The following is a 25,573-nucleotide window of genomic DNA, read 5'->3' as shown; positions in this document are numbered from 1 at the left end:
CCCGCTGCGCCCCCGCCCGCCCGCTCCCCGCGCCCGCGCCGGCTCCATGGGTGAGTGCGGGGCCCCTGGCCGCGCCCGCCGTGCAGGCCCGCGCCTCCGCGCCAGCTCGGGGCAGGGGGGGCCGGGGCGCCGCGGTGGGAGGCGGGGAGCGAGGGGGACCTGGCCCGTCCCCTCCCCTCCCCTCTGCGGTGGGGCGCTCGGTCGCCCCCTCCTCTGGGGCAGGCCTGCTCGAGGTGGGAGGTGGACGCCGGCCTCGGCATCGGGGCGGCGGGGTGCAAACCCTGACCCCCTGTTGGGGTTCGCGTCGGCAGCACCTCTCCCCCAGCCCTGCCCCCTCCGCTCTTGCACCCCAGCCTTTTAGGAAAGGCAGCTTGGAGGGGCCCAGTTCTGGGTCAGAGATGGACGGTGGGTAAGGGGGACCCTCTGGGCCTTTGAGGGGCGTCCATGCATAGGGGCGTGGAGGGCAGGGGTAGGAATGGCTGTTGGGCCCCTGGGGTCCCCCACCCCCCAGCAGTCCTGCAGGCCCCCCCAGGAAGTCAGGGGCCCCCCCAGGTCTGGGAGCAGCGCCCCCCCCACCTGTGGGACAGAGGGAGGGAGCAGTTCTCCCGGTGGAATCTGGACAGTTTCCCTGGGGAACAGCGAGGAGAAAGGGCTCTGCGAACAGATCCCCGAGCAGATAAGCTGGCATTTAAAAGAGAAAGGGACACTGACCTCCTCTGAAGGGCCCCACCCATCCTCGCTGGGGCGGCTACTGGGGCCCTGGGGGAGCTGGGTGCCCGGCCTGGGGTGCACCCTTCCCGGGCCCCACCCCGCCTATAACCTCCTGCTCTCTCCCCTGCAGATGCCGGGAGCCTGGCCGAGGAGAAGGGCCTGCGCTGTCAGAACCCCGACTGCATGGACAAGGGGCGGGCGGCCAAGGTAGGGAGCTGGAGGCCGGGCGGCTGCAGGGGGGCAGGGCGCTCACCAGCCTCTGTGCCGGCACCGGCCAGGGCGCAGCTGGCCGGCCACAGCGCGTCTGGGCTCAGGAGTGGGTAGGGACCCTGGGTGGCTGGTTTCCGAGGCAGAGGGGCTGCCCCTGGCTCTGTGGCAGTGGAGTGTCTGCGAACGCAGGGGCAGCAGGGGTGCCCCAAAGCCCTTTCTGTACCGCAGTTTGTGCAGCAGCCCCGGGCTGACAGGAGCCGTGGCCCCATGTCACAGATGAGGAAGCTGAGACTCTGTAGGGGGCAGGGCCCTCCCCCCAGGTTCTGTTCCAGTGCCAGTTGGCACCCTCGCTGCAATACCGGGCCACTCTTCAGGCCTGGGCACGGGTCAGGGACGCTCTGGGACAGTGGCTGTGGCCCTGGGACTGGCAAAGGGAAGGGACAGGCTGGTCCTGGAGTGCCAGGCCTCGGGAGCTGGGAATGAGGCGGAACAGGGGGATCATGGTCAACAGGATGCCGCAGTTCTGCCCGCACCGCCCCCCGCCCCCCCACATGCCGGGCGCTGTGCCACGTGCTCTCTGTGCCTTATGCGCCACTGTGGGAGCCCTGCTGGGAAGACATCATGGCCACGTTCCCCGATGGAGGTACCAAGGTTCAGAGAGGTCCTGCGACTTGGCCGGGCCCTGCAGCTCGAGAGAGACCAAGCCAGGGTTTGAGCCCATGTTGCGCTCCTCCCAGCACGCATTTGCGCGCCCAGTCCTTCTGGCTGAGATCTGTCCTGTCATTATTCCCGTTTGCAAATGGGGAAACTGAGGCTCGGGGAGGGCATGGCTCACCCAGGGACACGTTGCTGGGATGTGGTGGAGCTGGGATTTGAACCCAGAGCCCAGATCTGTGTAATGCCAGAGCCTGTTTCCTAACCACGGTGTAGCTCGGCTCTGCCAGCTGCAGGAAATTAAAAATGCCACTCCCCCAGGTCCCTTGTCTCCCCCCCCCCTCGCCCCCCCACGCAGACACACAAGCGCACACGCTGCACCGGAGGACCACGGCTAGCAGGAACAGTCAGAAGGAACACGGAGGCCTGTTCTGGGTGGGAGCGGAGGGGGAGGCTTCCAGTTGCCGTAGTCACCAGGCAAGGGGGTGTCTGTGATTCAGACAATCTGCTGGCGCGGATGGTGCCTGGCATTGGCGCTTTGGTTTTGGCAGGTTGCCTCTCTCCCAGATGGGGGCTCCTGGCAACAAATTGGCCTCATTACCCCCCGTCCAACCTGCCAGGGGCCTGCATAGCCTGGAGGCTTCCGCCTGACCCTGAGGCGTGACAAGAGGGGCCAGCACACACTGTCCTGGCCCCTTTTGTGGGCAGCTGCCCCTGGGGCAGATCCTGGAGCAGGGGCAGGGGTGGGACGTCCTGGACTGTGCAGAGGTGAGGCCTGTGGATGAGGGCTGGTTTCAGAGCAAGTGGGTCACCTCTGCAGCCACAGGTCCTAACTGAAGCCCAGCCTGGGCCTGCCTGGAACTCAGCAGGGCTGACCTTGGCATCAGCAGCCAGAGGGTTGCCCAGCCTGCAGGGGGAAGAGCTGAAGCACTGTCATTGGTGGGACCCACTTTGGGACACGTGGCACAGACTCACTTCTGGGACCTGTGTGATCAGAGGGAGGAGGGCTAGTCAGGGAGGACACCCTGGAGGAGGTGGCCTCTGGTGAAAGTAAAAACATCCACAGGCAAGCAGGAAGGGAGAACTGCCACAGGCGGGAGTACAGAGGCAGTTCTTGCCAAGCGGATGAGGTGGCTGGAGGAGAGGGTGAGAGGAGGAGCAAAGAATGTCCTATTGTTGATGATAATTACCACCGCTGACTGAACACATTTCTGTGCCTCGTGGGGTGTCAGGCCCTCACTGAACCCTCGTGAGAACTTCAGGAGGAAAGCATGATTGCTCCCTTACGACACGTGAGGAAACGGAGGCTCAGAGAGGTGACAGGACTTGCCCACACCACACAGCTTGATTGGCAGAGCTCGGCCTGGAGTGAGATCAAGAGCCTCCTCTCTGGCCGTTCTAGGAACGGCTGGCAGGATATATGAGCTCTTTGAAGGAGATGACATCATTCATTCATTCACCAAATCAGCTTTGAGCATCTGCCGGGCAGGCCGGGTTCTAGACCCTGGAGGTGTCCAGGAAACAAAGGTCCTGCCCTCCTGGAGCTGACATCCTCGCCCCCTGGGAGGAGGACGGAAGTAGTGAGGCCTCGGCTTTGCCAAACTGGCCCCCAGGCTGCCCCGGGGCAGGGCCATCTTCCAACAGGGCTGGACGCTTCCGCTTCTGGGTCCACCCTGGAGGTTTTGTTTGAATCTCTCCTGGGTGCTGAGGCTTCTGCCATGAATCAGCTGCCCCACCCGACCTCCTTCCCCTGGAGTTCACGCCGAGGGCAGGGTACCAGGCCGCTGGCATCCTGAGGAATGAGGAGCTATGAGGTGGAGGCAAGCTGCGTGAGCCAGCGGTATGTTGGGGCTGTGAAGGAGTGAGCAGGGCCGGGGGGACGGGGAGAGGGAGGCGGAGCTGGATGGGAGACCGCCGATGAAGATGTGTAGCCCGGCCAGACTGGCTCAGTTGGTTGAGCATCATCCTATGCATGACACTCAGAATCAGGGCACGTACCTAGCTTCTGGTTTTAGCCCTGGTCAGTGCACCTATAGAAGGCAACTGACGCATGTTTCTCCCTCTCTCTTTCTCTCTCTCTCTCAGCATGTCCTCAGGTGAGGATTTTTTAAAAAGATGTGTAGAGTAGCCCACATCTGTGACCTCCAGAGTCAAAGTCAAAGCCCACTCCCTCCCAACTGCATGGTCCCGGGCAAGTCACTCCACCTCGCTCAGCCTCGGTTTCCAGGTGGTTGTGCTGAGGACTAAAAGGGCTCGCCCGTGTAGCGCTTGGCACAGACTGGCGCGCGGTAGGTGTTCAAGAGAATGAATGCCAGCAGCGACCACGTGCTCACCCTCCGCCGAGGGGGCGAGACCCCAGGCCTCAGGCGCACTTTCCTTCTCCTCCCGATGACCTGAGACCCCCGGGTTCCACCCCAGACCCCGGCCAATCCCGCCCAGTGGACTCAGGTTTGTGGTACTTGTGTCTGTCCTGTTCCAAGGGCAAGTGGGGCTCAGGGTCTGGGGAGATGGGGAAGTGTTCTCTTCCTCCCTCCCTCACGGGGGGCCAGTGCTGATGTGATGGGGGGTCCCACCAGCAGGACCGTGTCTGGTCCCCTTGAGCTGGGCTCTTTGGTCAAAGTCTGTGGAAGGACACATGGAAGAGGGCTGACACTCGCCCCGGAGACACTGGGCTCTGGGCTCACACATTCGAGGGGCAGAAGGCTTGGGAGTGCCTGGAGTGGGCCCCCCAGGGCGTCACCCTCAGACTAACGTATTGGTCTAGCGGCCACCATTTCCTCAGCTGGGGGCCCTGTGTCCGGCTTCACCAGGGGACGCCAGCTGGTCCTTACACCCCTGCCTTGCAGTAGGCCCCACCCCACCTCCATCACACAGGACACGGGGAAGCAGGGAGTGAAATGACTAACCAGGCAGGTCAAGCCAAGTCTGTCCCCGCCTCCCATTTCTAAGGCGCTGTCAGGAGGAAAGGGAGGTTTGTTTTTCCGCGTGGCTCCCAAGGGCCCTGGCAGGGAGGTGCGTTTGGGTCAGTAGAGGCCAGCGTTTGCAGCCCCTGAAGCTGTTCCCCGATGGATAGGTAGTGAGCACTCGCTGCCTAGAGGTATTCAAGCGGAGAGAGTAGAAGCTGGGTTTGCTGAACAATGGGCTGTGCGGTGGCAGGGATGAGGGTGTGTGTGTGTGTGTGTGTGTGAGTGTGTGTGTGTGTGTGTGTGCGCACACACACACCAAGGGGAGGGGCGGCCAGATGAAGACCCGTGGACACAGGGCAGAGGAAGGGTGGGCCTGAGGTCCCTGTGGAGGAAGAATGAGCAGGATGTGGTGAATAATGGGAGAGGTGGTCACTTATTCTCCCGTGCAGCCCTCTTGGGGATAAGAGGTGGAGGTCAGGGTGCCCTTGACAGTGGCCGATTCTGGGGTTCCCTGGAGGTAACTGGTCTTTTTAGATGCTGGTCAGCTGTAGAAGGTGGCAGTCCAGTCTGTACCCTGACAAAGGGGGAGGACAGAGAAGCAATGCCAGTGAACTACTGGGCTTTGGCTAAGTAATTGGGGGGGGGGGGGACAGGTGAAGGCCTGGGTGCCTGGCCCAAGAGACAGAGTCAGAGGACCCCATCCACGTGACTGGCGTGGACCCAGCCCCCAGGAAGGCAGCCCCTGCCAGCAGGGGGCTCTGGGCTTGGTGAGGGCCTGAGGGGTGTGGTCTGTGGTTGGGAAAATGCAGGGGGGGCTGCGTGAGGCTCCCGGAGTCTCTGGCCCCAGACCCGCCCTGGTGGCCGAGGTCACTGCACCCACCTCAGGGGGAGGAGGAAGGTGTGCTTGGGGCAAGGCTGCTGCCTCCTCCGCGGTGCCCTGTCTCCCCACGCACCGCCTGCACCCCAAGTTCCTAGCAGAGAGGGAACCACCGGGCGGAATGGCCCCCTTTGCAGCCCTGCGTTGTGAGCCAGGAAAAAAAAGGGGGGACAGGCGCAGTTCCGAATCCAGCCATTTATAGTGGAGAGGAAGCGAGCCTGGCTCGGGGCGATTCCCAGGGCGGGCTCTGCCTCCGGGTCCCTTGGCCTGGACCCCTGGGGCCCCCTCGCTGGCCAAGGCAGCTTCCTGCTGTGGGGCCTCCCAGATGGGCGAGCTCCTGTCGTCAAGCCCAGGTTAAAGACATTGAACTTCCCGGAGATCTGCAAAGGGCCAGCCCCCTTGGGGACTGACAACCGCCCCCCACCCCACTCCCCGCTCCCCGCACCCTAAATTACTCCCTGAGCGCCAGCTGGGCTTCCTGCCACCCCCTGGGCCGCCAGGTCTGCCACCTGGGTCCAGCACCCCCATCCCCGCCGGGGTGCATGATGGTACATCCCGACCCGCCCAGGTGGAAGCGCCGGGCCCTCTACCGTAATTCCCTTACGTGTGGCGCCCCAAGCCGCACAGATCCTCCGAGCCCGCCCCGCCCCACGGCTCCGGTACCCCTCGCCCTGTGCGGCCAAGGGAATTGGACTGTCTAGGCCCGAGTTCCAGCCATAGGGGAGGAGACCCATGTCCCTAGGTGAGTCTCACAGGGAAGCTGGGGTCCGGACGGGTAAGGTCGGGTGCCAAGTCTCCCCTAAATCAATGGACAGACCCGGGTGGAAAGTCCCAGGCCCGCAGGTGGGTCTCAGTGGGCGCCACTGGCGCTACCTCTGAGGGTGGAAGGAGCCCAAGGGCCTGCCCCCCGCCCCCCAGTGGCTCTGGGGGGTAATCTGCTCCGAGATATGGCCCCGAGGTCGGGCCTTGAGGAGCCGGCGGAGTCCCAGCCCGGTGGGAAGTGTGTGGCTGGAGGGGCCTTGTTGTGGGCTGGTTGGAGGCTCTGGACTCTGCCCCACCTGGGAGTCAGAGTTGGTCCCGGGCAGAAAGCCAACTGGAGGCCAGCAGGGGGCGCGAGAGGCGCCTCAGCCAGTGGGGCGGCTGCGGGAAGATGAGGGGAGAGGACCAGGGAACCCTGGCGAGGCCTGGCCAGCCTTAACCAAAGGCGGGGATATGGCAGCCAGGGGTGCCTGGGCCCTGCAGACCCCCCAGTCCCCTTCCCCATGTTTGGGCGGCTCGCGGCAGATTTTACCATGCCTCTGCACCTCGGCCAGGATCCAGGCCCACAGTAGGACCCAGCAGCCATCCTAGACGGAAAATTCTAGAGAACTGGCCGGCGCCTGCCTGCTTTACACAGATGGGCAAGGGCAGTGTTAGCTGCCCCCCCCCCCCGCCCCCCAGCACAGGTCTTCCACAGCCCTGAACGCGCCCTCTCCCCCCTTCCTTCCCAGGGAGCCTTCTGTCTGGGGCTGGAGAAGGTGCCAGGGGAAGGTGCTGGCTGCCATGCTCGGATCCGGGCGCCAGGCTCAGGCACTTCTGAGCAGGGACGGGGCAGGAGAAGTTCAGACCACAGCGCAGGGCTCTCCCTGGCGCCGGGTCCCAGCCAGACTGCTCTCTGGGAGGAAGGGCCTCGCTGGTTCCAGAGGCCTGGCCTGTGGACGGGTTCTCTACCCCCCTGCCCTCTGCCTGCAGCACGGCAGGGCCCTGGGGCACGCTCTGCCTCCGCGTGGGCCCAGGGCCCAAAGGACAAGGGGTGAGGTGCAGGCCTAGGGGAAGGGAGGAGCTGGCGAGGCCGTTGGGAGTGAGGGGAGCAGCCTGGCAGAACTGGCCCAGCCCTGACTGACCTGCCCACGCACGCAGCCTCCACCCCTGGATTTCCAAGGTGCCAGATGGGGCCTTGGGGCTGGTAGGCTCCCAGGGGAGCTTATCCCGGGTGGGAAGCTCTTGGGCAGGGGTGTCCCTCCAGCCAGGGAGCCCCAACTCCTGATCACAGACCTTGCCCCATAGAGACCTCCCTCTCCCACTGCAGACAGGCAGGGCCCAGCCACTGTGGGGGTGGGGGTGCCCACACGCCTCTCTTTTTCTGGGGCTGGGGAGGTGGTGCTCGCGGGGAGTGGGAAGGGGGCTCTTGCCTTGGAGACTCCATTATTCATCAGCCCCAGCATCTGGTTTCTGGGTATCAGTTTCAACAAGCCGGTCCTGACTCATGAGCCTGGAGCTGGGGCTGGGCTGGGAGGGGCTCCTTCCCAGCGAGTCAGAGGCTGGGACCTCGTGGGCCTGCGCTGGGGCTGGACTATTTCAGCTCCATTTTGTAGAGAGAGGTGGGAACCAGGAATCCGCCAGGGCCACCCCCTCTCCTGGTGCAGGGCCGCCTCCTTGCCTCCCACCTCTGCGGGCTCCTTTACCCAGCACCCGTGACCTGGGGCAGCCCCTTCCCTGGCGGGTGACGTCCAGTGGCCTGCCCTGGTGGTCTTCATTTGATCCGACCTGGTTACCCCAGGCCAGGGGGTTCCCCTAAGCTGGCTTTGCAATCTGCCCTGTCCCCAAGGGGGTGGGCCTCGAGGCACTGCTGCCCCAGCCCCCACTGAGCCAGTCTTTAAGCACCTCCTGCCGCCCCGTGCCTGAGACAGACAGTGGTCCAAGCACAGGCATCCGTTTTCCCATTTACTAGCCGGTGACTTCGGGGAAAGTTACTTAGCTCTCCCCAGCCTCAGTTTCTCTGTCTGTTAAATGGGGATAGTAACAGTATCTCCTCCTTAGGGTCTTGGAGAAGAATGAACGGGGTTTGCTGCCCCAAACTCCTGGCACAGGACTTGCACTTGGGAGGGCTCAGCTGCTGGCCTGTGGGGTTGTAGCAGGGGCAGCAGGCCTGGGCAGCACCACCAGGATTTGAGGTGGAAACTGACCTGTCCAGGTCAGCAGGCCCAAGGTCAGGGATGCCAGGCGGAAGGGGAGAACCTGTGGCCAGGCCGCGGGGAGGGCTTTGCTGACCTTCCCCCGGCAATGGCCTTCTCTGGCATGAAGACCCAGCTCTGCCTTGAAGACCCAGCTCTGCCTTCATTCATCCGTCATCCAGTCTGCACTGAGCACCTACTGTGCGCCAGGACTGGGCGAGTGAGGATGCAGTGTGTGCCTAGTGCAGTGATGGCGAACCTTTTGAGCTCGGCGTGTCAGCATTTTGAAAAACCCTAACTTAACTCTGGTGCCGTGTCACATGTAGAAATTTTTTGATATTTGCAACCATAGTAAAACAAAGACTTATATTTTGATATTTATTTTATATATTTAAATGCCATTTAACGAAGAAAAATCAACCAAAACAATGAGTTCGAGTGTCACCTCTGACACGCGTGTCATGGGTTCGCCATCACTGGCCTAGAGCCTCCGGCCTCTGCACAGGGCACCGCAGCAGGAAACGGGGCCCGAGAAGAGAAGTAACTCCAGGTGGCGGTCCGTGCTTAGGAGGCTTGAGAATGGGGCAGTGAGGGGCTTTCTTTTGAGAGGAGGGTGAAGGCCTCCCCGGGGAGGTGGCATTTAGGTTGGGGCGCAGTGCCAGCCGTTGGAAAGTCAGGGGCACATGCTGTTCCAGACAGAGAACGCAGACGAGCCGGCGCTGAGCTGGTGAGCTGGAGGGAGGGAGGAGGCCGGCATGGCGGACCACCGTGTGGGACTGGCGAGATGGGAATCAGGCCGCGTGGGGGTTCCGTTCTAAGCCACTGGAGAATTTTAAAGGGGTGCCATGATCAGGCTTCGGTTTTCAGAAGGCCTGCCTGTGTGTGGAAGGAGTGACGGAGGCTCTGGGCGTGGAGGCAGCCCCCGGGGCCTCCCAGCCCCTAAGGAAGGCTGCCTCCCTCCGGGCCATCCTCACCCTCGTTCGTGGAACAGATTGAGGAGCTGTCGGAGGGGTGGCGGGCTGGCGATGGCATGTTCCCCTGGCCCCATGGGGACCGAGGAGTGTCGGTTCCAGGACCTCAGAGTCAGAAGCCTCGATTCGGTCCGGACTCACGTCACCGTCTCCCCACACTGGGATGGAGGCCACAGTGCCCGCTCCCACATCCTGGGAGGAGTGTAAACGCGCTTTGACACCCTGCAGTGGGGACCCCAGCACCGCACCCCATCCTGGTGGCCTCCCCTCGGGCTCCGTGTGCGCCCCCTGGCGGCGGGGCACGTGGGTACACTCCGTTGGAGCCGCAGGGGCCTCCGGGGAAAGGCGAGTTGGGCTTCGGGGTTTTCCTGACCCGGCTCCCTCCCGGCTCCCAGAGGACTGCCCCCCTCCCCGCCCTTCTCACCCCCCCCCTGCTGCCCCCGCCCCCACCGCGCTGCACCTGCGGTCGCCGGCCGCCCGCCGCTTAGCCCGGCGGTGGGAGCGCCCCGCCTCCGGCTCCGGATGTGGCTGGGAAGCTGGAGGTCAGAGCAGAGAGGGTGTCCCGGGGCTGGACGGGGCGGGGGTCTGAGCCCCGGAGGGGAATGTGCCCCTGTCCCGGCCCCCCGCTTCCGCCACCAGCATTCGGGGAGCTCCCCCGGGAGAAGCAGGTCCTGGGGACACTGAGCCCCGGGCCTGGCTCCGGGGTGGAGGCCGGGGGTCAGCGCGGGGGCGGGGGCGGGGCCGGACGCGTCGGGCGGGCGGTGTTCCCGGCGCCCCCTCCTCCCCCCTCCGCCCCCCGCTGTCCCCCGGGTCCCGGCGCTCGGCCGGCGGGCGCGGCCGCACAATGGCAGGAAGCGGGGCTCCGCGCTTTGTCCGGCCCGCGGCGCGCACCGCCGCTTCCTCCGGGCGCCATGGGGACCGGGCTCGGCGTCTCGGGGCGCCGCGCGGCCTCCAGGCCCGGCCCCGGGGTGCCCTCCCGGGACTCCGCGCCCTGCTGGGCCGGGGGTCTCGCCCGCGACAGGGAAGGCCAGGTAGGGGCGCGGGGGGCCGGGGGGGGGGCGTGGGGGACGCCTCCAGGGCGGGACGGCGCGCGCAGCGGCCGAGCCCCTCTCCAGGCGCTCACCTGGGGAAGTGGGGGGCTGGGGCCCGGAGCAGCGTGCGCCCTCCCCGCCTCGCGGGGGCCTGGGGGCGGGGGAGGGTCGCCCAGCCTGGGCTTTTGTGTCTGGGCTGCCTCCGGACACACCGTGGGGCCCGGGCCCAGCCCCAGCCGCGCACCCCTCCCCCGGCCTTCCTCGGCCCAGGCCGGCCACACCCCTACTCCTGCCTCCGCCCCGCCCTCGGGGAGCGGGGAGGGCACTTCTGGCGCCCCCTCCCCACGGAGCGGCCTTGACCTGCTTCCCCGAGGCCCCTCCGCCGCCCGTGGAGTGGCAGTGGCCTCCCGTGGGCTCGCCCTCTGGACTGAGTCCCGGGAACTTTGGTCCCCGGACCCTGCTGCCCCTCCCCACGCCCTCAGAGGTTGGGAATGGTGGGCAGCAGGCAGGGGGCCCTGGGCACCTGGTCGGAGAGAAGGGGAAGGGGCTGCCCCCCTTTCGCTCTGGTGAGACCCCGCCCTGGAGCGAGCTGTGGGAGACCCTGTGGTTTGGCGATGGAGGTGGGAGAAGGGGCGGGCAAGCCCGGCATTAGCAAATGAAGCTGTCGGCGAAGCCTGGAGAGGCCGGACGGGGTCACAGGGGCCCCTGTGCCAGGCTGGCCTCAGAGGGCGCGAGGGCTGCCGAGCTGGCGGCTGAGGGCCTCCTGGGGGGAGGGCTAAAGTAGGGCAGGTGCCTTCCCTGATTCTTTGTCAAGAGAAGATGCTTGTCCTGGGGCAAAGCCAGACCCCCTGTTAGCGCGCCCTGCGGACCGGACCCGGGGTGGGCGGGCGGACCGGACCCGGGGTGGGCGGGCGGACCCCCGAGGTGGGCGGGCGGACCGGACCCGGGGTGGGCGGGCGGACCCCGAGGTGGGCGGGCGGACCGGACCCGGGGTGGGCGGGCGGACCCCGGGGTGGGCAGGCGGAATGGAGGTGGAGGACAGTGGTTCTCACTTCCTTAGGTGAAGCAGATAGAATAGCTGCTGTGGTTGAAGGAAGCCCTCAGCCCGACTCAGAGCCTGAGGGGTTGAAGCTGCCGTTGGGAATCCGGGCCAGAATGGCCACAGCCGCCTGCCTGGGGCCAGAGCCCCAAGAGCGAGTGTCCTGCCAGCCAGGCCTCTGTCCAGGGGGGAGTGAGGGACACAGGAACCAAAGCAGCGACTGTTCTTGTCTCCATGGCCCGCTGACCCAGGCCAGCCTCCCCTCCAGGCTCCCTCTCAGGCTCCCGGCGGTGGCGTGAGTGTGGTGGGAACCTGGGATCTGGAGCCATGTGCCTGGCTGGGTTGCTCAGTGGTTGGAGTGTCGCCTTGTGCACCAGAAGGTCGCCCCGTAGGCAATTTGCCTGGAAGACAGCGTGACCTCAGCGCACCCAGGTGCCAGGTCATTTGGGGATCTTGCTGTCCCCTGTAAAGTCACTTGAAGGGCTTCCTGCTTGGCCACTTAAAACATTGGTGTGGCCCTGGCCAGTTCGGCTCAATGGGTAGAGCGTCGGCCTGTGGACTGAAGGGTACCAGGTTCGATCCGGTCAAGGGCACGTACCTCACTTGCAGGCTGGGTCCCCGCCCTGGTTGGGGCTCGTGTGAGAGGCAGTCTGTGTGTCTCACATGGATGTTTTTCTCTCTGTCTGTCTCTCCCCCTCCCTTCCAGTCTCTCTAAAATCAGTGGAAAATGTCCTCGGGTGAGCAGTAACAAAACAACCAGTGTCACAAAAGGCCCACGCCCCGCCCCCCCCCCAGCAAAAAAAGTATCGGGTACTTCATCTTTAAAAACAATTTTTAAAAAATTCTCACCCGAGGACATGTTTGCTTGATTTTTGTTTTGTTTGTTTTTGTCTTTAGCGAGAAGGGAAGGGAGAGAGACAGAGAGAAAATCCATGTGAGAGAGTAACATCGATGTTGCCTCCTGCACAGGTCCCAACTGGGGATCAGCCCGCAGCCTAGGCATGTGCCCTGACCGGGAATCGAACCTGCAACCTCTTGGTGGATAGGACTGAGCCAACTGAGCCACCCGGGCGGGATAGGGGCGTTTATTCTGAAAGGAACAACCGAACAACCAAATGCATGTGCAAACCTTGATTGGCTCCTGTACGGAGAAGCATCCCTTTACCCGGCCGGGGAAGTGCCGATGCCGCCTGGCCGGCCGCACAGCCGTGCCCAGGGTGTGTCGATTGTATTGGGCTTCGTAGGATGTTTGTGCTCGAAGGCGACATCAGGGTTTCTCACTGGGGAGGGGTGGCGAGAGGAGACGGAAAGTCGGTGTGGCGGACGTGAACAACGGGGGAAGCGGGGAGCGTGGGTGGATGTCATTGTTCTAGTCTGACACCTTGCTGTGGGTTTGAAATATTTTAAAACAAAAAGTTGGGAAAGAGAGAGAAATGAGAGGAGAGAATCGGGAAGTGTTGAGCGTGGAGACCTGTTTGATTTTTATTTATTTACCCTCACCTGAGGATATTTTTCCCGTTGGTTTTTAGAGAGAGTGGAAGGGAGGGGAAGAGACAGAGAAACAGTGATGTGACAGACATCCATGGGTTGCCCCTGCACGTGCCCTGACCTGGGCCCCGGGCAGGGGATCCAGCCTGCAACGTGCCCTTGACCCTTGACTGGGATCGAACCCATGACCCTTCAGTCACGAGGGCTGATGCTCTAACAACTGAGCCAAACCGTCTTGGACTGAAGACCTTTTAGGGCAGCGGTTCTCAATCTGTGGGTCGCGACCCCTTTGGGGGTCAAACGACCCTTTCACAGGGGTCGCCTAAGACCATCGGAAAACACATATATAATTACATATTGTTTTTGTGATGAATCACTATGCTTTAATTATGTTCAATTTGTAACAATGAAATAGGGGTCACCACAACATGAGGAACTGTATTAAAGGGTCGCGGCATTAGGAAGGTTGAGAACCACTGTTTTGGAGAGTTTAGCTGTAGGAGAAGGAGGGAGATGAGAGGTGCCATGCCATGTGCAGATGGGAGTGAGCCATTGTGGAGGGGCGACCTGAGGAGGTAGGAGGTGGCACACGCCAAGCCCTGTGTCTGCTCCTTGGCCAGAGGGTGTGGGTCTCGGAGGAAGGCTGGCCTTGGATTGGAGCAGGGCCGAGCCCCCCGCAGCCCAGGGCAGGTGGTGGATGTGATGGAGGGAGCTCATGGCATCGCCTTCTGATGCTTCCGTTTCCCTAAAAAATGTAGGAAGCTGCCCAGCCGGCGTGGCTCAGTGGTTGAGCATTGACCTATGAACCAGGAGGTCACGGTTCGATTCCCGGTCAGGGCACATGCCCGGGTTGCGGGCTCAATCCCCAGTGTAGGGCCTGCAGGAGGCAGCCGATCACTGATTTTCTGTCCTCCTTGATGTTTCTATCTCTCCCTCCTTCCCCTCCCTCTCTGAAATCAATAAAAAACATTTAAAAAAATTAGGAAGCTGCGTCTCCGGGAGAGGGTGGGGGTGAGCTGTGGGAGGTTGGAGGATGGAGGAGATAGGAAAGTCATCCCTGGTGGCTGGGGGAGCGGAGGCCCGGATGATAAGGTAAATCTGGGACCATGTCACTAAGCAACTGCATGGACCCCTCATGGGCACCCAACACCAACCCCTGTCCCTGGTGCCTCCATCCCCCTTCCCTCCTGACTTAGGAGTCGGGCAGGGTCCGTGGTTCAGGACCAGCGAGGCCATAGAACCGAGGGCAGAGGCTCCAAGCAGGAGGCGGGGAGCCTTCTGGTGCAGACACTGTGCTGCCAAACTGAACGGCAGCCTGAGCTTTGTTTCTGGGTGTCCTTCCTGCCTGCGCCCCAGGAAGAGGCCCTGGCTGCACCCACCTCTGGTGACTTACTCGAAGTCTGCCCCTGGGCACTGCGTGGCTGAGCAGGGTGTGGGATTTCTCTGCATCCCTCAGAGTGGCACAGAGTGAGTGCTTGGGACACGTTTGTCGAGTGAATTCCTAAGCACCAGGCACCCGTGGGGAAAGCATGGCCGGAAATGAAGGGCAGCGCCTGAGCGGCCAGGAGGCCCCCCTGGGCCCGGCAGAGGTCTGGCCACAGCCCACCTCCCATCCTCGCCCACAGGTATGCCACCACGCCGACTGCCAGCAGCTGCACCGCCGGGGACCCCTCAACCTCTGCCAAGCCTGTGACAGCAAGTTCCACAGCGCCATGCATTATGACGGGCACGTCCGCTTCGACCTGCCCCCGCAAGGTGAGCACGGATCGGGGAGCCCCGCCTGGCCCCGGAGTTCCCAGGGTTGCCCCACATCCCCTTTCTGGGGGCACCGTGTCTTGGTAACTGGGGGAACCAGGACAGAGCTGTCAGAAGGACAAGAGTTGACTGTAAATGATGAAACGCAAGTATGTTTCAGTCCCTTTTGTTTCACAAGTTTTTTGTTTTTTATTAAAATACGTTTTTATTGATTTCCGAGAAAGAAAAGGAGAGAGAGACAGAAACATCAATGATGAGAGAGAATTATTAATTGGCTTCCTCCTGCAGGCCCCACACTGGGGATCAAGCCTGCAATCCGGGCATGGGCCCCGACCGGGAATCGAACCATGACCTCCTGGTTTATAGGTCAACACTCAACCACTGAGCCACCCTGGCCTGGCTCTACAATTTTTTTAAACAAGAGAAAGGGCTGGGGGTTGTGCCCCATCTTGGGAGCAGCCCTGTCTCTACCAGGTGCTGTGTCTGCGCCTCCACAGCTGCCCTGCGAGGGGGCCAGCGAGGAGACAGTCCCTTTCTTCCTGTCCTCGGGCAGGGCACTTCTGGGCAAATCTTCCAGCGGCGGAGGGGGTGGGGGGGGGGGGGGCAGGTCAGAGGAACTTGTAGCCGGAAACCAGAAACCCCTCCTGCTGAATAAGGACCTGACTCAGGCCCCTGCCAACTGGCTGTGCTGGGGGCCAGCCCTTTGTCTCCTTCTCAGCTGGTCAGAGGCACTAAAAAGACTCTGCCCCTCTGCCAGGCCTCCTGGGACTTTGGGTTTGGCCACGGGGTGGGGGAGGGGAGGCTTGCGAGAAAGAGCCATGGACCTTGGGCCCTTCCTGAGGAATCCCAGGGGCTGGCTTCCTCGTCCCGATTTCCTAGAAGGGTAAACTGAGGCCGCAGGTGGATCTGTACTGAGAGCGGGCATCACCTACGGTGTCCTCTCAGGGCCCTGTGTCTTTTTGAATCTGGGGGTGACTAGGTGCTAAGCAGCGACCGAGCACCTCTCCTCAGAGAACCCAAGGGCCCTGGCTAGTTGGGGGGCGGGCCACAGGGTCAGTGGTGGCCATGTTGGAAGGCTGGGGAGGGGGCCAGCGAGGGAGCAGGCACAACCCGCTCCGTTTTGTTTTTGTTTTCCTTTTTAAATATATATTTTTTATTGATTTCGGAGAGGAAGGAGGAGGGAGAAAGAGATAGAAACATCAATGATGAGAATCATTGATAGGCTGCCTCCTACACGGCCCCCACTGGGGACCGAGCCTGCAACCCAGGCATGTGCCCTTCACCGGAATCGAATCCCAGACCCTTCAGTCCCCAGGCCGACGCTCTATCCACTGAGCCACACCAGCTAGGGCACAACCCTCTCCGTTTTACCCTAAAGGCTCTGTCCTGGCCCGGAACGTGTCCACTCGGTCATGCCCCCCACGCACCAGCCCTGCAGTGGACCTGGAGGAGGAGGAGGAAAGCTCAGTGGACGGCAAAGGGTAGGTGAGGGGAAGGTGGGCGAGAAGACACTGCGGGGTCCCAGGGTTGGGTCTGAGATCAGAGATCCAGGGACCAGCGGCTTCCGAAGGGCTGACTGGAGACCCCTCCCTGTCTCTGCGGCTGCCGGATTCCTGGAGGAGGCCACCTAGCCTGGGCCAGCCTCCAGGCTTCACGGACTAGGTACCCCTGGGTGTGATTCCTGTGGTGGCCACCAGAGGGCGCATAGCCCCTCCTGGGCCCTGGCCTGCCTGAGGGCACCTGAGTTACTTGGTCACTTGGGGTGTTTTTGGAGGTGTGGGTAGGCAGCCAGCGCCCACTCACAACACATCCTGGTGAGGACCCACTGTGTGTCCAACCCCTGTCCTCCCTGGCTTCCCTGCAGGGACCGGAAGAGCACAGGCCTGAAACTCTCCAAGAAGAAAGCCAGGAGGAGACACACCGATGTAAGGAGCCCCCAGGCTTGCAGAGGGCCCTGGCAGGCTCAGCCTCACCCCCGAGCCTGGGCCTGTCTGCTCTGTGCTCCGGGACCAGGGGTGGGCCCCGTGTGTCCCTCCCTCGCCACCTGCCCTGTGGCCCAGCGCGGCCCACCTTAGCCAGGTGGGGCACGCTGCAGGGGCTCCTCCCTCGGGCCTCGGGGACATTGGCGGCCTCCCTGGGACGCAGGCGGCTGGGGACTCCCTGCATTCACTCCCCTGCTGGGATCCCCTTCTAGACCCTGGGGTGGGGAGGGCAGGAAAAGGGGGCACAGAAGCTGAGACCCATGTCCTCTCAGGACCCAAGCAAGGAGTGCTTCACCCTGAAATTTGACCTGAATGTAGACATCGAGACGGAGATTGTGCCGGCCGTGAAGAAGAAGGCGCTGGGGTAGGGCCGGGAGGGCCTGCGTGCGGAATGGGCTGTGGGCGGGGTCAGGCTCCCGCACAGTGACTGTGTGTGTCTCTGAGCATGTCCCCCAGCTGTGGGCAGACCCTCCCCTGTGGTGTGACAGGCCTGTGCACCCATGTGAGCAGTCCCACCCTGTGGGCCTGGCCCAGTCCCTGGGTGTGGACGGGCCTGGGACAGTGTCTGCCCTTACATGCAGGACACACCTCTGTGGTGTGTGTAAGTGTGCACATGCACCTGTGTGTCCGTGTGCTTGTGTGTGACCCCGTGGGTGCTCCCTTTTCCACTGGGAAGGCGGGTGGAGCTGGGGCCCTGGGTCGGGCGGGGGGTGTGACTGCCCCCTAACAGACACAGCTCCCGTCTGGGACAGGGAGGTGCTGCTGCCCATATTTGAAAGGAAGGGCATCGCACTGGGAAAAGTGGACATCTACCTGGACCAGTCCAACACTCCCCTGTCCCTCACCTTCGAGGCCTACAGGTTCGGGGGACACTACCTGCGGGTCAAAGGTGAGCAGCTGGCTGGGTGGAGAGTGGGGTGCCTGGCTGGGCCTCCTGGAGACGAGCGCTTCTCCCAGGCTCAGGTTCCCATTGGCATGGCCCTGAGCAGGCTCATTACCATACAGGTGTCCGCTGGGCGGTGCAGGGCGGGGCCTCGGGGAGGGCAGCTCGGCCTTGGTTTGGATCCTCGGGGAGAGAGGACCCAAGCCCCCTCGCCCACCAGACCTGGGCGTTGAGGACCTCTCCTTGCCCCCTAATGCTGCCCCAGCCAAGCCGGGGGACGAGGGGAAGGTGGAGCAGGGAGTGAAGGACTCCAAGTCCCTGAGTCTGCCCATCCTGCGGCCAGCCGGAGCCGGGCCCCCGGGCCTGGAGCGCACGGACCCCCAGAGCCGCCGGGAGAGCCTGGACATCCTGGTGAGGAGGAGGATGGGGAAGGGCCCCGGGGAGGTTAGCTGGGCCCTCATTGCTCCTTCCTGGGGCTTTAACCTCCCCTCCTGGAAAACGGGGCTGGCTCTGGGAACAGGGGGCCCTTTTCGAATCTAAGGTGGTAGGTCTGTCTCCTAGAGTCTGCTTGTGCCCAGCGAGTGTGTGTGTGTGTGTGTGTGTGTGAGTGTGAGTGTGTGTGTGTGTGTGTGTGAGTGTGTGTGTGTGAGTGTGTCTGTGTGTGTGTGTATGTGTGTGAGTGTGTGTGTGAGTGTGTGTGAGTGTGTGTGTGTGTGTGTGTGTGTGTGTGTGTGTGATGGATCCTCTTGGGGCTGTGCTCTAAGTGCACTGAGTGTGCGTGACTGTTCTCTCCCCTCCTGCTCTGCACTGTGGCTGGGAGGCTGGGAGTGGCCCAGGTGCATCTGTATCTGGATGTTCCAGGCCCCAGAGCACACGTGGGTCCTGGGAGCCATGGCACTCCAGGACCCACACGTCCTGCAGAGACCCTCCCACATCACAGCCTGGCCCGAGGTTCAGGAAACCCCCATGGGGCGGGGCTGTGGGGACCAGGGCAGGGCTGGCCTTGACCCCCCTCCCTGGCCAGGCCCCTGGCCGCCGCCGCAAGAACATGTCAGAGTTCCTGGGAGAGGCGAGCATCCCCGGGCAGGAGCCCCCCGCGCCCTCCAGCTGCTCGCTGCCCAGCGGCAGCAGCAATGACAGCTGGAAGAACCGGGCCGCCAGTCGCTTCAGCGGCTTCTTCAGCTCGGGCCCCAGTGCCAGCGTCTTCGGCCGGGTATGTGGTCCCGTGGGCCCTGGGGCAGGGCAGCGGCTGGCCCTGACCTCTGACCCCGACGGTGGTCTCCTTCCAGGAGGTGGATAAGATGGAGCAGCTGGAGGGCAAGCTGCACGCCTACGGCCTCTTTGGGCTGCCCCGGCTGCCCCGGAGGCTTCGCTTCGACCATGACTCGTGGGAGGAGGAGGGGGACGAGGAAGAGGATGAGGACGATGCCTGCCTGTGGCTGGAGGACAGCTGGCGGGACCTCATTGATGGGCATGAGGTGGGTGCCACCCACAGCCGCCTCCTCCCTCTTCCGGGGAAAGGACAACATGATCCCCCCACTTTGTAGGGCCCTTCTGAGCACCCGGTGACAGGACATTCCCAGGACAGCCCTGTGCAGCTGTTGTCATCATTAACCCACTTTGGGGAAGCTGAGGCAAAATGAAATTACAGTGTGCCGTTTAGATGTCTTAGTGGTAGAGGAGGGCCCAGAACTTGGGGGACCCCTGAGTCTCTACCGGGAAAAGGAGGCTACATGCAAGGTTGCTCCCCTCCCCGCTCCCTGGCTGTCCTGCACCCGGCTCCTGGCTGACCCCTCCTTCCCCACAGAAGCTGACCCGGAGGCAGTGCCACCAGCAGGAGGCGGTGTGGGAGCTCCTGCACACGGAGGCCTCCTACATTAAGAAACTGCGGGTGATCACGAACGTGAGTGGGGCCCAGAGCCACCCCATCTGCTCCCTTTGGGTGCCCCCCTCCCCCAGAAGAGTTAGGGCAGTGATGGCGAACCTTTTGAGCTCGGCGTGTCAGCATTTTGAAAAACCCTAACTTAACTCTGGTGCCGTGTCACATACAGAAATTTTTTGATATTTGCAACCATAGTAAAACAAAGATTTATATTTTTGATATTTATTTTATATATTTAAATGCCATTTAACAAAGAAAAATCAACCAAAAAAATGAGTTCACATGTCATAGGTTCGCCACCACTGAGTTAGGGCCTTTGCAGAAGGGGCAGTCGCCAGGCCACCAAGTGGGAAGGAAGCAAGCAGGGCTGCACCTGGGAGGGCCTCCGGCAGGTGTGTGGGTTGAGCTGAATTAACACGGGTCTCACGCTTTGATTCGCTCATTCAACGGCTATTCCCGAACACCTGCTGTGGGCCAGGTGCCCAGCAACCCACACCCTAGCTGTGGAGACAGTGTGGGTAGGCGCTGGGGCATGTGATGTAGGGACTTTGATCTGGGGGGGGGAGCACCTGGCCTGGGTTTGGGGGTTCAGGCAGGCCCCCTCTGAGCTGAGACTGAGAGGCTGAGCAAGGGAAGAGTGGAGGACAGCTTCCTTCCAGGTGGGGCCTGGGCAGGGCGACCCTCCAGCGGGCCATGGGTTTTGGGCGTTTTCTGAAAAGGTGAACCCTCACTGCCCCTGGGTGCCTAGAGCCTCCCGGGAAGCGAGAGGGGTAAAGGGGAGCCTAAGAATCTGGGTGGGGAGTCGAGACTGGGACCCCCAAGCTGCATCGCCCCGTACCCCCACAGCTGTTCCTGTGCTGCCTCCTGAACCTGCAAGAGTCGGGGCTGCTCTGTGAGGTATGGCTGGGCCTGGGGGAGGGGCTTAAGCAGGGGTGGAGACGGAAGGGGCGGGGCTGGAAGAGGGTAGGACCTACCAGTGGAGTCGGTGAAGCGTGGCGCGTGGCTTCAGAGGCGGGGGTGGAGGAGGCGGGTGAGGAAAGGGAGAGGACGAACGGAGGCGGGGCTGGAGGGGCGGGGCTCGCGGGGTTGGGAGGCTGGGGGCGGGGCCGAGCGCACCTCCCGCCCCGCCAGGTGGAGGCGGAGCGCCTGTTCAGCAACATCCCCGAGATCGCGCGTCTGCACCGCGGGCTGTGGGGCAGCGTGATGGCGCCGATGGTGGAGAAGGCGCGGCGCACGCGGGCGCTGCTGCAGCCCGGCGACCTCCTCAAAGGCTTCAAGATGGTACGGACCCAGCCGGGCCCGGGCGGGGTGACGCGGCAGCAGGGCTGGGGCGCCGATCTCAGCTGCTCATCACCCCACCTCCCTGGGAGTAGTGGCCCCGCCCGACTCCTAGGGGTCAGAGGCAAGGAATTCGCAGTCGGTCGCCCGGGTTGGACCCCACCTGGCCGTCTGCCCTTGCTCCCTGGCTCAGGGGGTCACGCCCCGCGAGCGGCTGTTTTCTCGTACGGAAGAGGGAGGATAGGCTTGTCACCTGCGGGGTGGTCGGGGTGGTCGCGAAAGGGCCGGAAGGGAGCGCTTGTGCAGGACCCGGCCCGCAGGGGGCGTCGGTAACCGGTGTGCGTTCCTCCCTGCGTCAGTTCGGCTCCCTCTTCAAGCCCTACATCCGGTACTGCATGGAGGAGGAGGGCTGCATGGAGTACATGCGCAGCCTGCTGCGCGACAACGACCTCTTCCGGGCCTACGTGACGGTGAGGGCGGCGGGGCGGGCTGGTGGCAGGGGCGCAGGTGGCCCACCTTGGCTGCTGGTGCGCTGGAGCTGGCAGGGGGCGGGGCCTGGGATCGGGGCGGGGCCTGCCCTAAGCCCCGCCCCTTCCCCGCGCAGTGGGCCGAGAAGCACCAGCAGTGCCAGCGGCTGAAGCTGAGCGACATGCTCGCCAAGCCCCACCAGCGGCTCACCAAGTACCCGCTGCTGCTCAAGTCGGTGCTGAGGAGGACGGACGAGCCGCGGGCCAAGGAGGCCGTCATCACCATGGTAACCAGGGCGGCACGGTTCCCTCCGTGGCCGGGGCCGCTCCCTGACCCTGGGTCTGAACCAGCCACCGTCCACCCCCAGATCAGCTCTGTGGAGCGCTTCATCCACCACGTGAACGCGTGCATGCGGCAGCGACAGGAGCGGCAGCGGCTGGCGGCCGTGGTGAGCCGCATCGACGCCTACGAGGTGGTGGAGGGTAGCAACGACGAGGTGGACAAGGTGGGCGGCCTGACCCTGCTGGGAGGGAGGAGGGGCCAGAGTGGCAGGAGGGCGGTGCTGGAGTGAGTCTCCAGTGGGGACTCCTCGCTGAGCTGGGAGGTCAGCCCTGACCTCCACACCTGCGCTCTCCCCCCCACCCCTACCCCCAGCTCCTGAAGGAATTTCTGCACCTGGACCTGACCGCGCCCATCCCTGGTGCCTCCCCGGAGGAGACGCGTCAGCTGCTGTTGGAGGGCAGCCTGAGGATGAAGGAGGGAAAGGACAGCAAGGTGACTCTAGGGGCCACCCCGTGTGCAAGGCCTCTGCCCCGCCCCTGCTTGCCCTGCAGGTTTGGGCCACCTCCTGCGTGGAGCCAGTGGTTCTCAGCTGCCCAGTCAGTGGGGCGGTGATTTAAGAACTAGTGACCTTGTGGTCTAGGAGGGATGATTATCTGCCTGCAGTTTGCGCTTTACAAATTCAGCAGCATGGCCACAGCCCGTGGGTGCCTGTCTTGCCCGCTGGATGCCACGTGGTTTCTGGTGGGAGGGAGGGGGCACACTCCGTTAGCAGGCCAGGAACAGACGCTTGCACTGAGCTAGTAATCCGTCATGCGCCATGTAGCCCAGAGCCTGCAAGTCAGGATTTTAAAGTTGCCTCCCAGTGGCTAGAATGTCGGCCTGTGTACTGAAGGATTCCGAGTCGACTCTGGTCAAGGGCACATGCAGGCTCCATCCCCAGTAGAGGGCGTGCAGGAGGCAGCCAAGCAATGATTCTCTCTGATGTTTCTCTCTCTCTCTCTCCCTTCCTCTCTGAAATAAAAAAAAATATATTAAAAATAAAATAAAATTTACCTCCCTTTCCTCTTTAATATCAAGTTTTAATTTAAATAAGTCACAAGTCTAGAGCTCAATGAAAGAAAATCGTCTTGTTCTTCCTTTTTTTTATTGACTTCAGAGAGGAAAGGAGAGGGAGAGAGAGATAGAAACATCAATGATGAAAGAGAATCACCGATGGACTGCCCCCTTCACGCCCCCCACTGGGGACCGAACTCACAACCTGGGCATGTGCTCTTGGCCAGAATCGAACCCAGGACCCTTCAGTCCACAGACCGATGCTGTATCCACTGGGCCAAACCAGCTAGGGCTTGCTCTTTCTTTTAATTCTGCTCTCACATTCATGGCCGTGAGGGCAGGAGGAGGTGTTTGACCAAGTCTGAGTACCCCCAGGAGAGGGCGCTGCAGCGGGCAGGCGGAGGGTCCCTGCCTGAGGCCCCAGGACCCGGGCTCTGACCCCTGGCCTCTCCTCCTCCTGCCCCCCAGATGGATGTGTACTGCTTCCTCTTCACGGACCTGCTCTTGGTGACCAAGGCAGTGAAGAAGGCTGAGAGGACCAAGGTCATCAGGCCACCACTGCTGGTGGACAAGATCGTGTGCCGGGAGCTGCGGGACCCTGGTGAGGAGCCCGCCCCCTGCCCCTGGGCCAGGGCTGTGATGGGCAGGGCAGGCAGTGGTCTTGGCGGACACTGACTCGAGCCCTTCCTAAGCAGGCTCCTTCCTCCTCATCTACCTGAACGAGTTCCACAGCGCCGTGGGGGCCTACACGTTCCAGGCCAGCGGGCAGGCTCTGTGCCGGGGCTGGGTGGACTCCATTTACAATGCCCAGGTGAGAGAATGCCGGGCGGCGGGCAGGCGGGCGGCCTGGTGGGGCTGCGGCTCACAGCCCACCTGCCCCTGTCGATGCCGCCTGCAGAACCAGTTGCAGCAGCTGCGTGCGCAGGAGCACGCGGGAAGCCAGCAGCACCTGCAGAGCCTGGAGGAGGAGGAGGATGAGCAGGAGGACGAGGAGGAAGACGAGGAGGATGAGGAGGGTGGGGAGAGTAGCACTTCCGCCGCCAGCTCCCCCACCATCCTGCGCAAAAGCAGCAACAGCCCGGACTCCCAGCACTGGTACGCTTGCCCAGGATCCCCAGCAGGCCCGGGTAGGGCAGGGCAGGCACTGCAGCCTGGGGCTCCTGACCCCCAGGCCGCAGACACTGCGCAGGGCCCGGGCTCCAAGGCCTTTCTCTGAATGGCTTCACTCTGTGAACCCAGCAGGGAGCGGGTGTGGGGTCTGGTGTGGGAGCACCAGAGTCCAGGCGGGGCTGGCAAAGGCTTTTCAACTTGACGCCAACTCTGCTTCATTAGTAGCTGCCTGGAGCGAGCTGAGGGCGCTCAGGCTGTGTCCCACGGGAAAGAGTCCGTGATGGGGACGGATGCCATGCTGATGTCCGCTGTGGGCACAGGAGCTGGGGGATCTGGGTTGATGCCATGTTGGCCATCTCTGAGCCTCAGGCGGCCAGGGCCGAGGCTGTGGGCCCCTGCTGTGCCCTGCCGGGGCTGCACGGGGTTCCTGTGCTGGGACTGACTCCCTTCCCGGCCTGCAGCGCCTCGGATGGCTCCACAGAGACCCTGGCCATGGTGGTGCTGGAGCCTGGGGAGACGCTGTCCTCTCCCGAGTTCGAGGGGGGCCCCTTCAGCTCCCAGTCGGACGAGATGTCCCTCAGTACCACCGCCTCGTCCGTCACACCGACCAGCGAGCTGCTGGCCCTGGGCCCCGGGGACGGCCGCTCCTGCTCCATGGACTCCGCCTACGGCACCCTCTCCCCCACCTCCTTGCAAGACTTTGCGACCCCAGCCCCTGCGGTGGAGCCAGCGCCCCGGCCCCTAGATTTACCACAGGCCCCTTCACCCCCGCCCTCACCCCGCCTCCGCCGCCGCACCCCTGTCCAGCTGCTGCCCCGCCTGCCCCACCTGCTCAAGTCCAAATCTGAGGCCAGCCTCCTGCAGCTGCTGGCAGGGGCCGCCACCCAGGGGGCGCCCCCGGCCCCCAGCCGCAGCCGGTCGGAACTCTGCTTGGCTGCCACAGCCACCGGCACTAGGACTCGGGGCTCCCCTCACGAAGCTGGGCTCCGCTGGAATTGTGGGGACGCACCCAGCCCTGGCAGTGGCTCCCAGCCATCAGAGATGGAGGGCAGGACCACCTGCCTGGCGGGGGAGCCCGAAGGGCCCGCCAGGAGAAGCAGAGAGCTGTCCTCAGGGGCCTCCCCCAGGGTCCAGCCTGAGCCGCCCCCCGGGATCTCTGCCCAGCATAGGAAGCTGACGCTGGCCCAGCTCTACCGCATCAGGACCACCCTGCTGCTCAACTCCACGCTCACTGCCTCGTGAGTGCCTGGCCCAGGGTGGTGAGGGCCGGCGGCCCAGCGTGCTGGCACTGGGTGCACGGAGCCCTGGGGGTGGGTAGGGGCGCGGTCATGGCTGGAGCAGGTGGCACCCAGGGCTATGGGTGGAAGAGGGAGCCCAAGGCCTGCCCCAGAGCTTGGCTGAGGGTGTCTTCGGCCAGCAGTGGTGAGGGGTCAGAGGTCAGAATTGTAGCGGGGAGGAGAGGGTGGCTCGAGTCCTGAGTGGCATCAGCAAAGGAAGAACTGTCTCTCCCCTCCCCTGCAGGGAGGTCTGAGCAGAGGGAGGCCCCCAAGCGTGCCACTGACCACGGACAGCAGACAGCAGGCCTCCGGGGGGTGCGGCCCCGCTCCAGCTGCTGCCTGTGTGCGCACAAGCCGAGTGCCCGGCGGGACCCCTGCCGCCGCTGGGCCGTTTGCACTTGGCCGGACTGGATGGAGATGAGGAGGGTTCGGCAGAGGCCCAGGCTCAGGATGGCCCCCACAGTCCCCACCGTCACTAACCTGCCCCCCCCCCCCCCCGCCCCCGGCCTGCCCAGCAGGATTCCTCGTCCGCTATTCCCTGAAGTCACCAGCTTCCACTGCGCTGGGCTCCAGGGCCACCCACCTCCACCCTCCTCTGGCCCCAGATGGGACAGTCGCCTGCCCTCGCCTCCCTCTCGCCCCCAGGCCCGCTGGGCTCGCTGTAAAGTTGCATATTTATTGAGCTTTGATTCTTTTATAAAGACTTGTACATACACCACTGGAAGGAGGCCTCTGCTTTCGGAACCCACCCCTTTCAGGGCTCATCTGTGGTGGGGCCCCGGG

The 25,573-nt window shown here is 63.4% G+C and overlaps 1 protein-coding gene across 7 annotated transcripts; it reads left to right on the top strand.

Moving 5' to 3' along the window:
- On the top strand, positions 1-25,505 carry PLEKHG5 (pleckstrin homology and RhoGEF domain containing G5). Of its 7 annotated transcripts, XM_070403968.1 has the most exons (22): positions 1-50; positions 842-918; positions 14,446-14,575; positions 15,954-16,056; positions 16,440-16,500; positions 16,830-16,921; positions 17,310-17,446; positions 17,706-17,851; positions 18,465-18,653; positions 18,730-18,918; positions 19,248-19,343; positions 20,169-20,219; positions 20,454-20,603; positions 20,960-21,070; positions 21,205-21,354; positions 21,436-21,573; positions 21,723-21,842; positions 22,872-23,004; positions 23,099-23,214; positions 23,302-23,498; positions 23,975-24,751; positions 25,035-25,505. In XM_070403968.1, exons 1-22 carry the CDS (start codon positions 47-49, stop codon positions 25,042-25,044), a joined length of 3,177 nt encoding a protein of 1,058 aa, XP_070260069.1. In that variant the 5' UTR covers positions 1-46; the 3' UTR covers positions 25,045-25,505. The 7 variants fall into 7 exon arrangements, with proteins under 7 accessions (XP_070260069.1, XP_070260070.1, XP_070260072.1 ...); XM_070403969.1 differs by lacking the exon at positions 25,035-25,505 and having other exon boundaries at positions 23,975-24,755; XM_070403971.1 differs by lacking the exons at positions 1-50; positions 842-918 and adding an exon at positions 6,027-6,100.
- The last annotated feature ends 68 nt before the right edge of the window (positions 25,506-25,573 follow it).

The sequence above is a fragment of the Myotis yumanensis genome, unplaced genomic scaffold (genome assembly GCF_028538775.1).
Source record: "Myotis yumanensis isolate MYYU_CA2020_CCGP unplaced genomic scaffold, mMyoYum1.0.hap1 SCAF_2, whole genome shotgun sequence".
NCBI lineage: Eukaryota > Metazoa > Chordata > Mammalia > Chiroptera > Vespertilionidae > Myotis > Myotis yumanensis.
This window is presented reverse-complemented; position numbering and strand designations above follow the sequence as displayed.

Excerpts from the sequence above, each read along its gene's own strand:
- PLEKHG5 (XM_070403966.1), top strand. The coding sequence starts at position 10,174 with ATGGGGACCGGGCTCGGCGTCTCGGGGCGCCGCGCGGCCTCCAGGCCC. Across the intron at positions 18,919-19,247 it reads ACCTCATTGATGGGCATGAG|AAGCTGACCCGGAGGCAGTG; the intron begins GTGGGTGCCACC and ends CCTTCCCCACAG. Across the intron at positions 21,355-21,435 it reads AGGAGGCCGTCATCACCATG|ATCAGCTCTGTGGAGCGCTT; the intron begins GTAACCAGGGCG and ends GTCCACCCCCAG.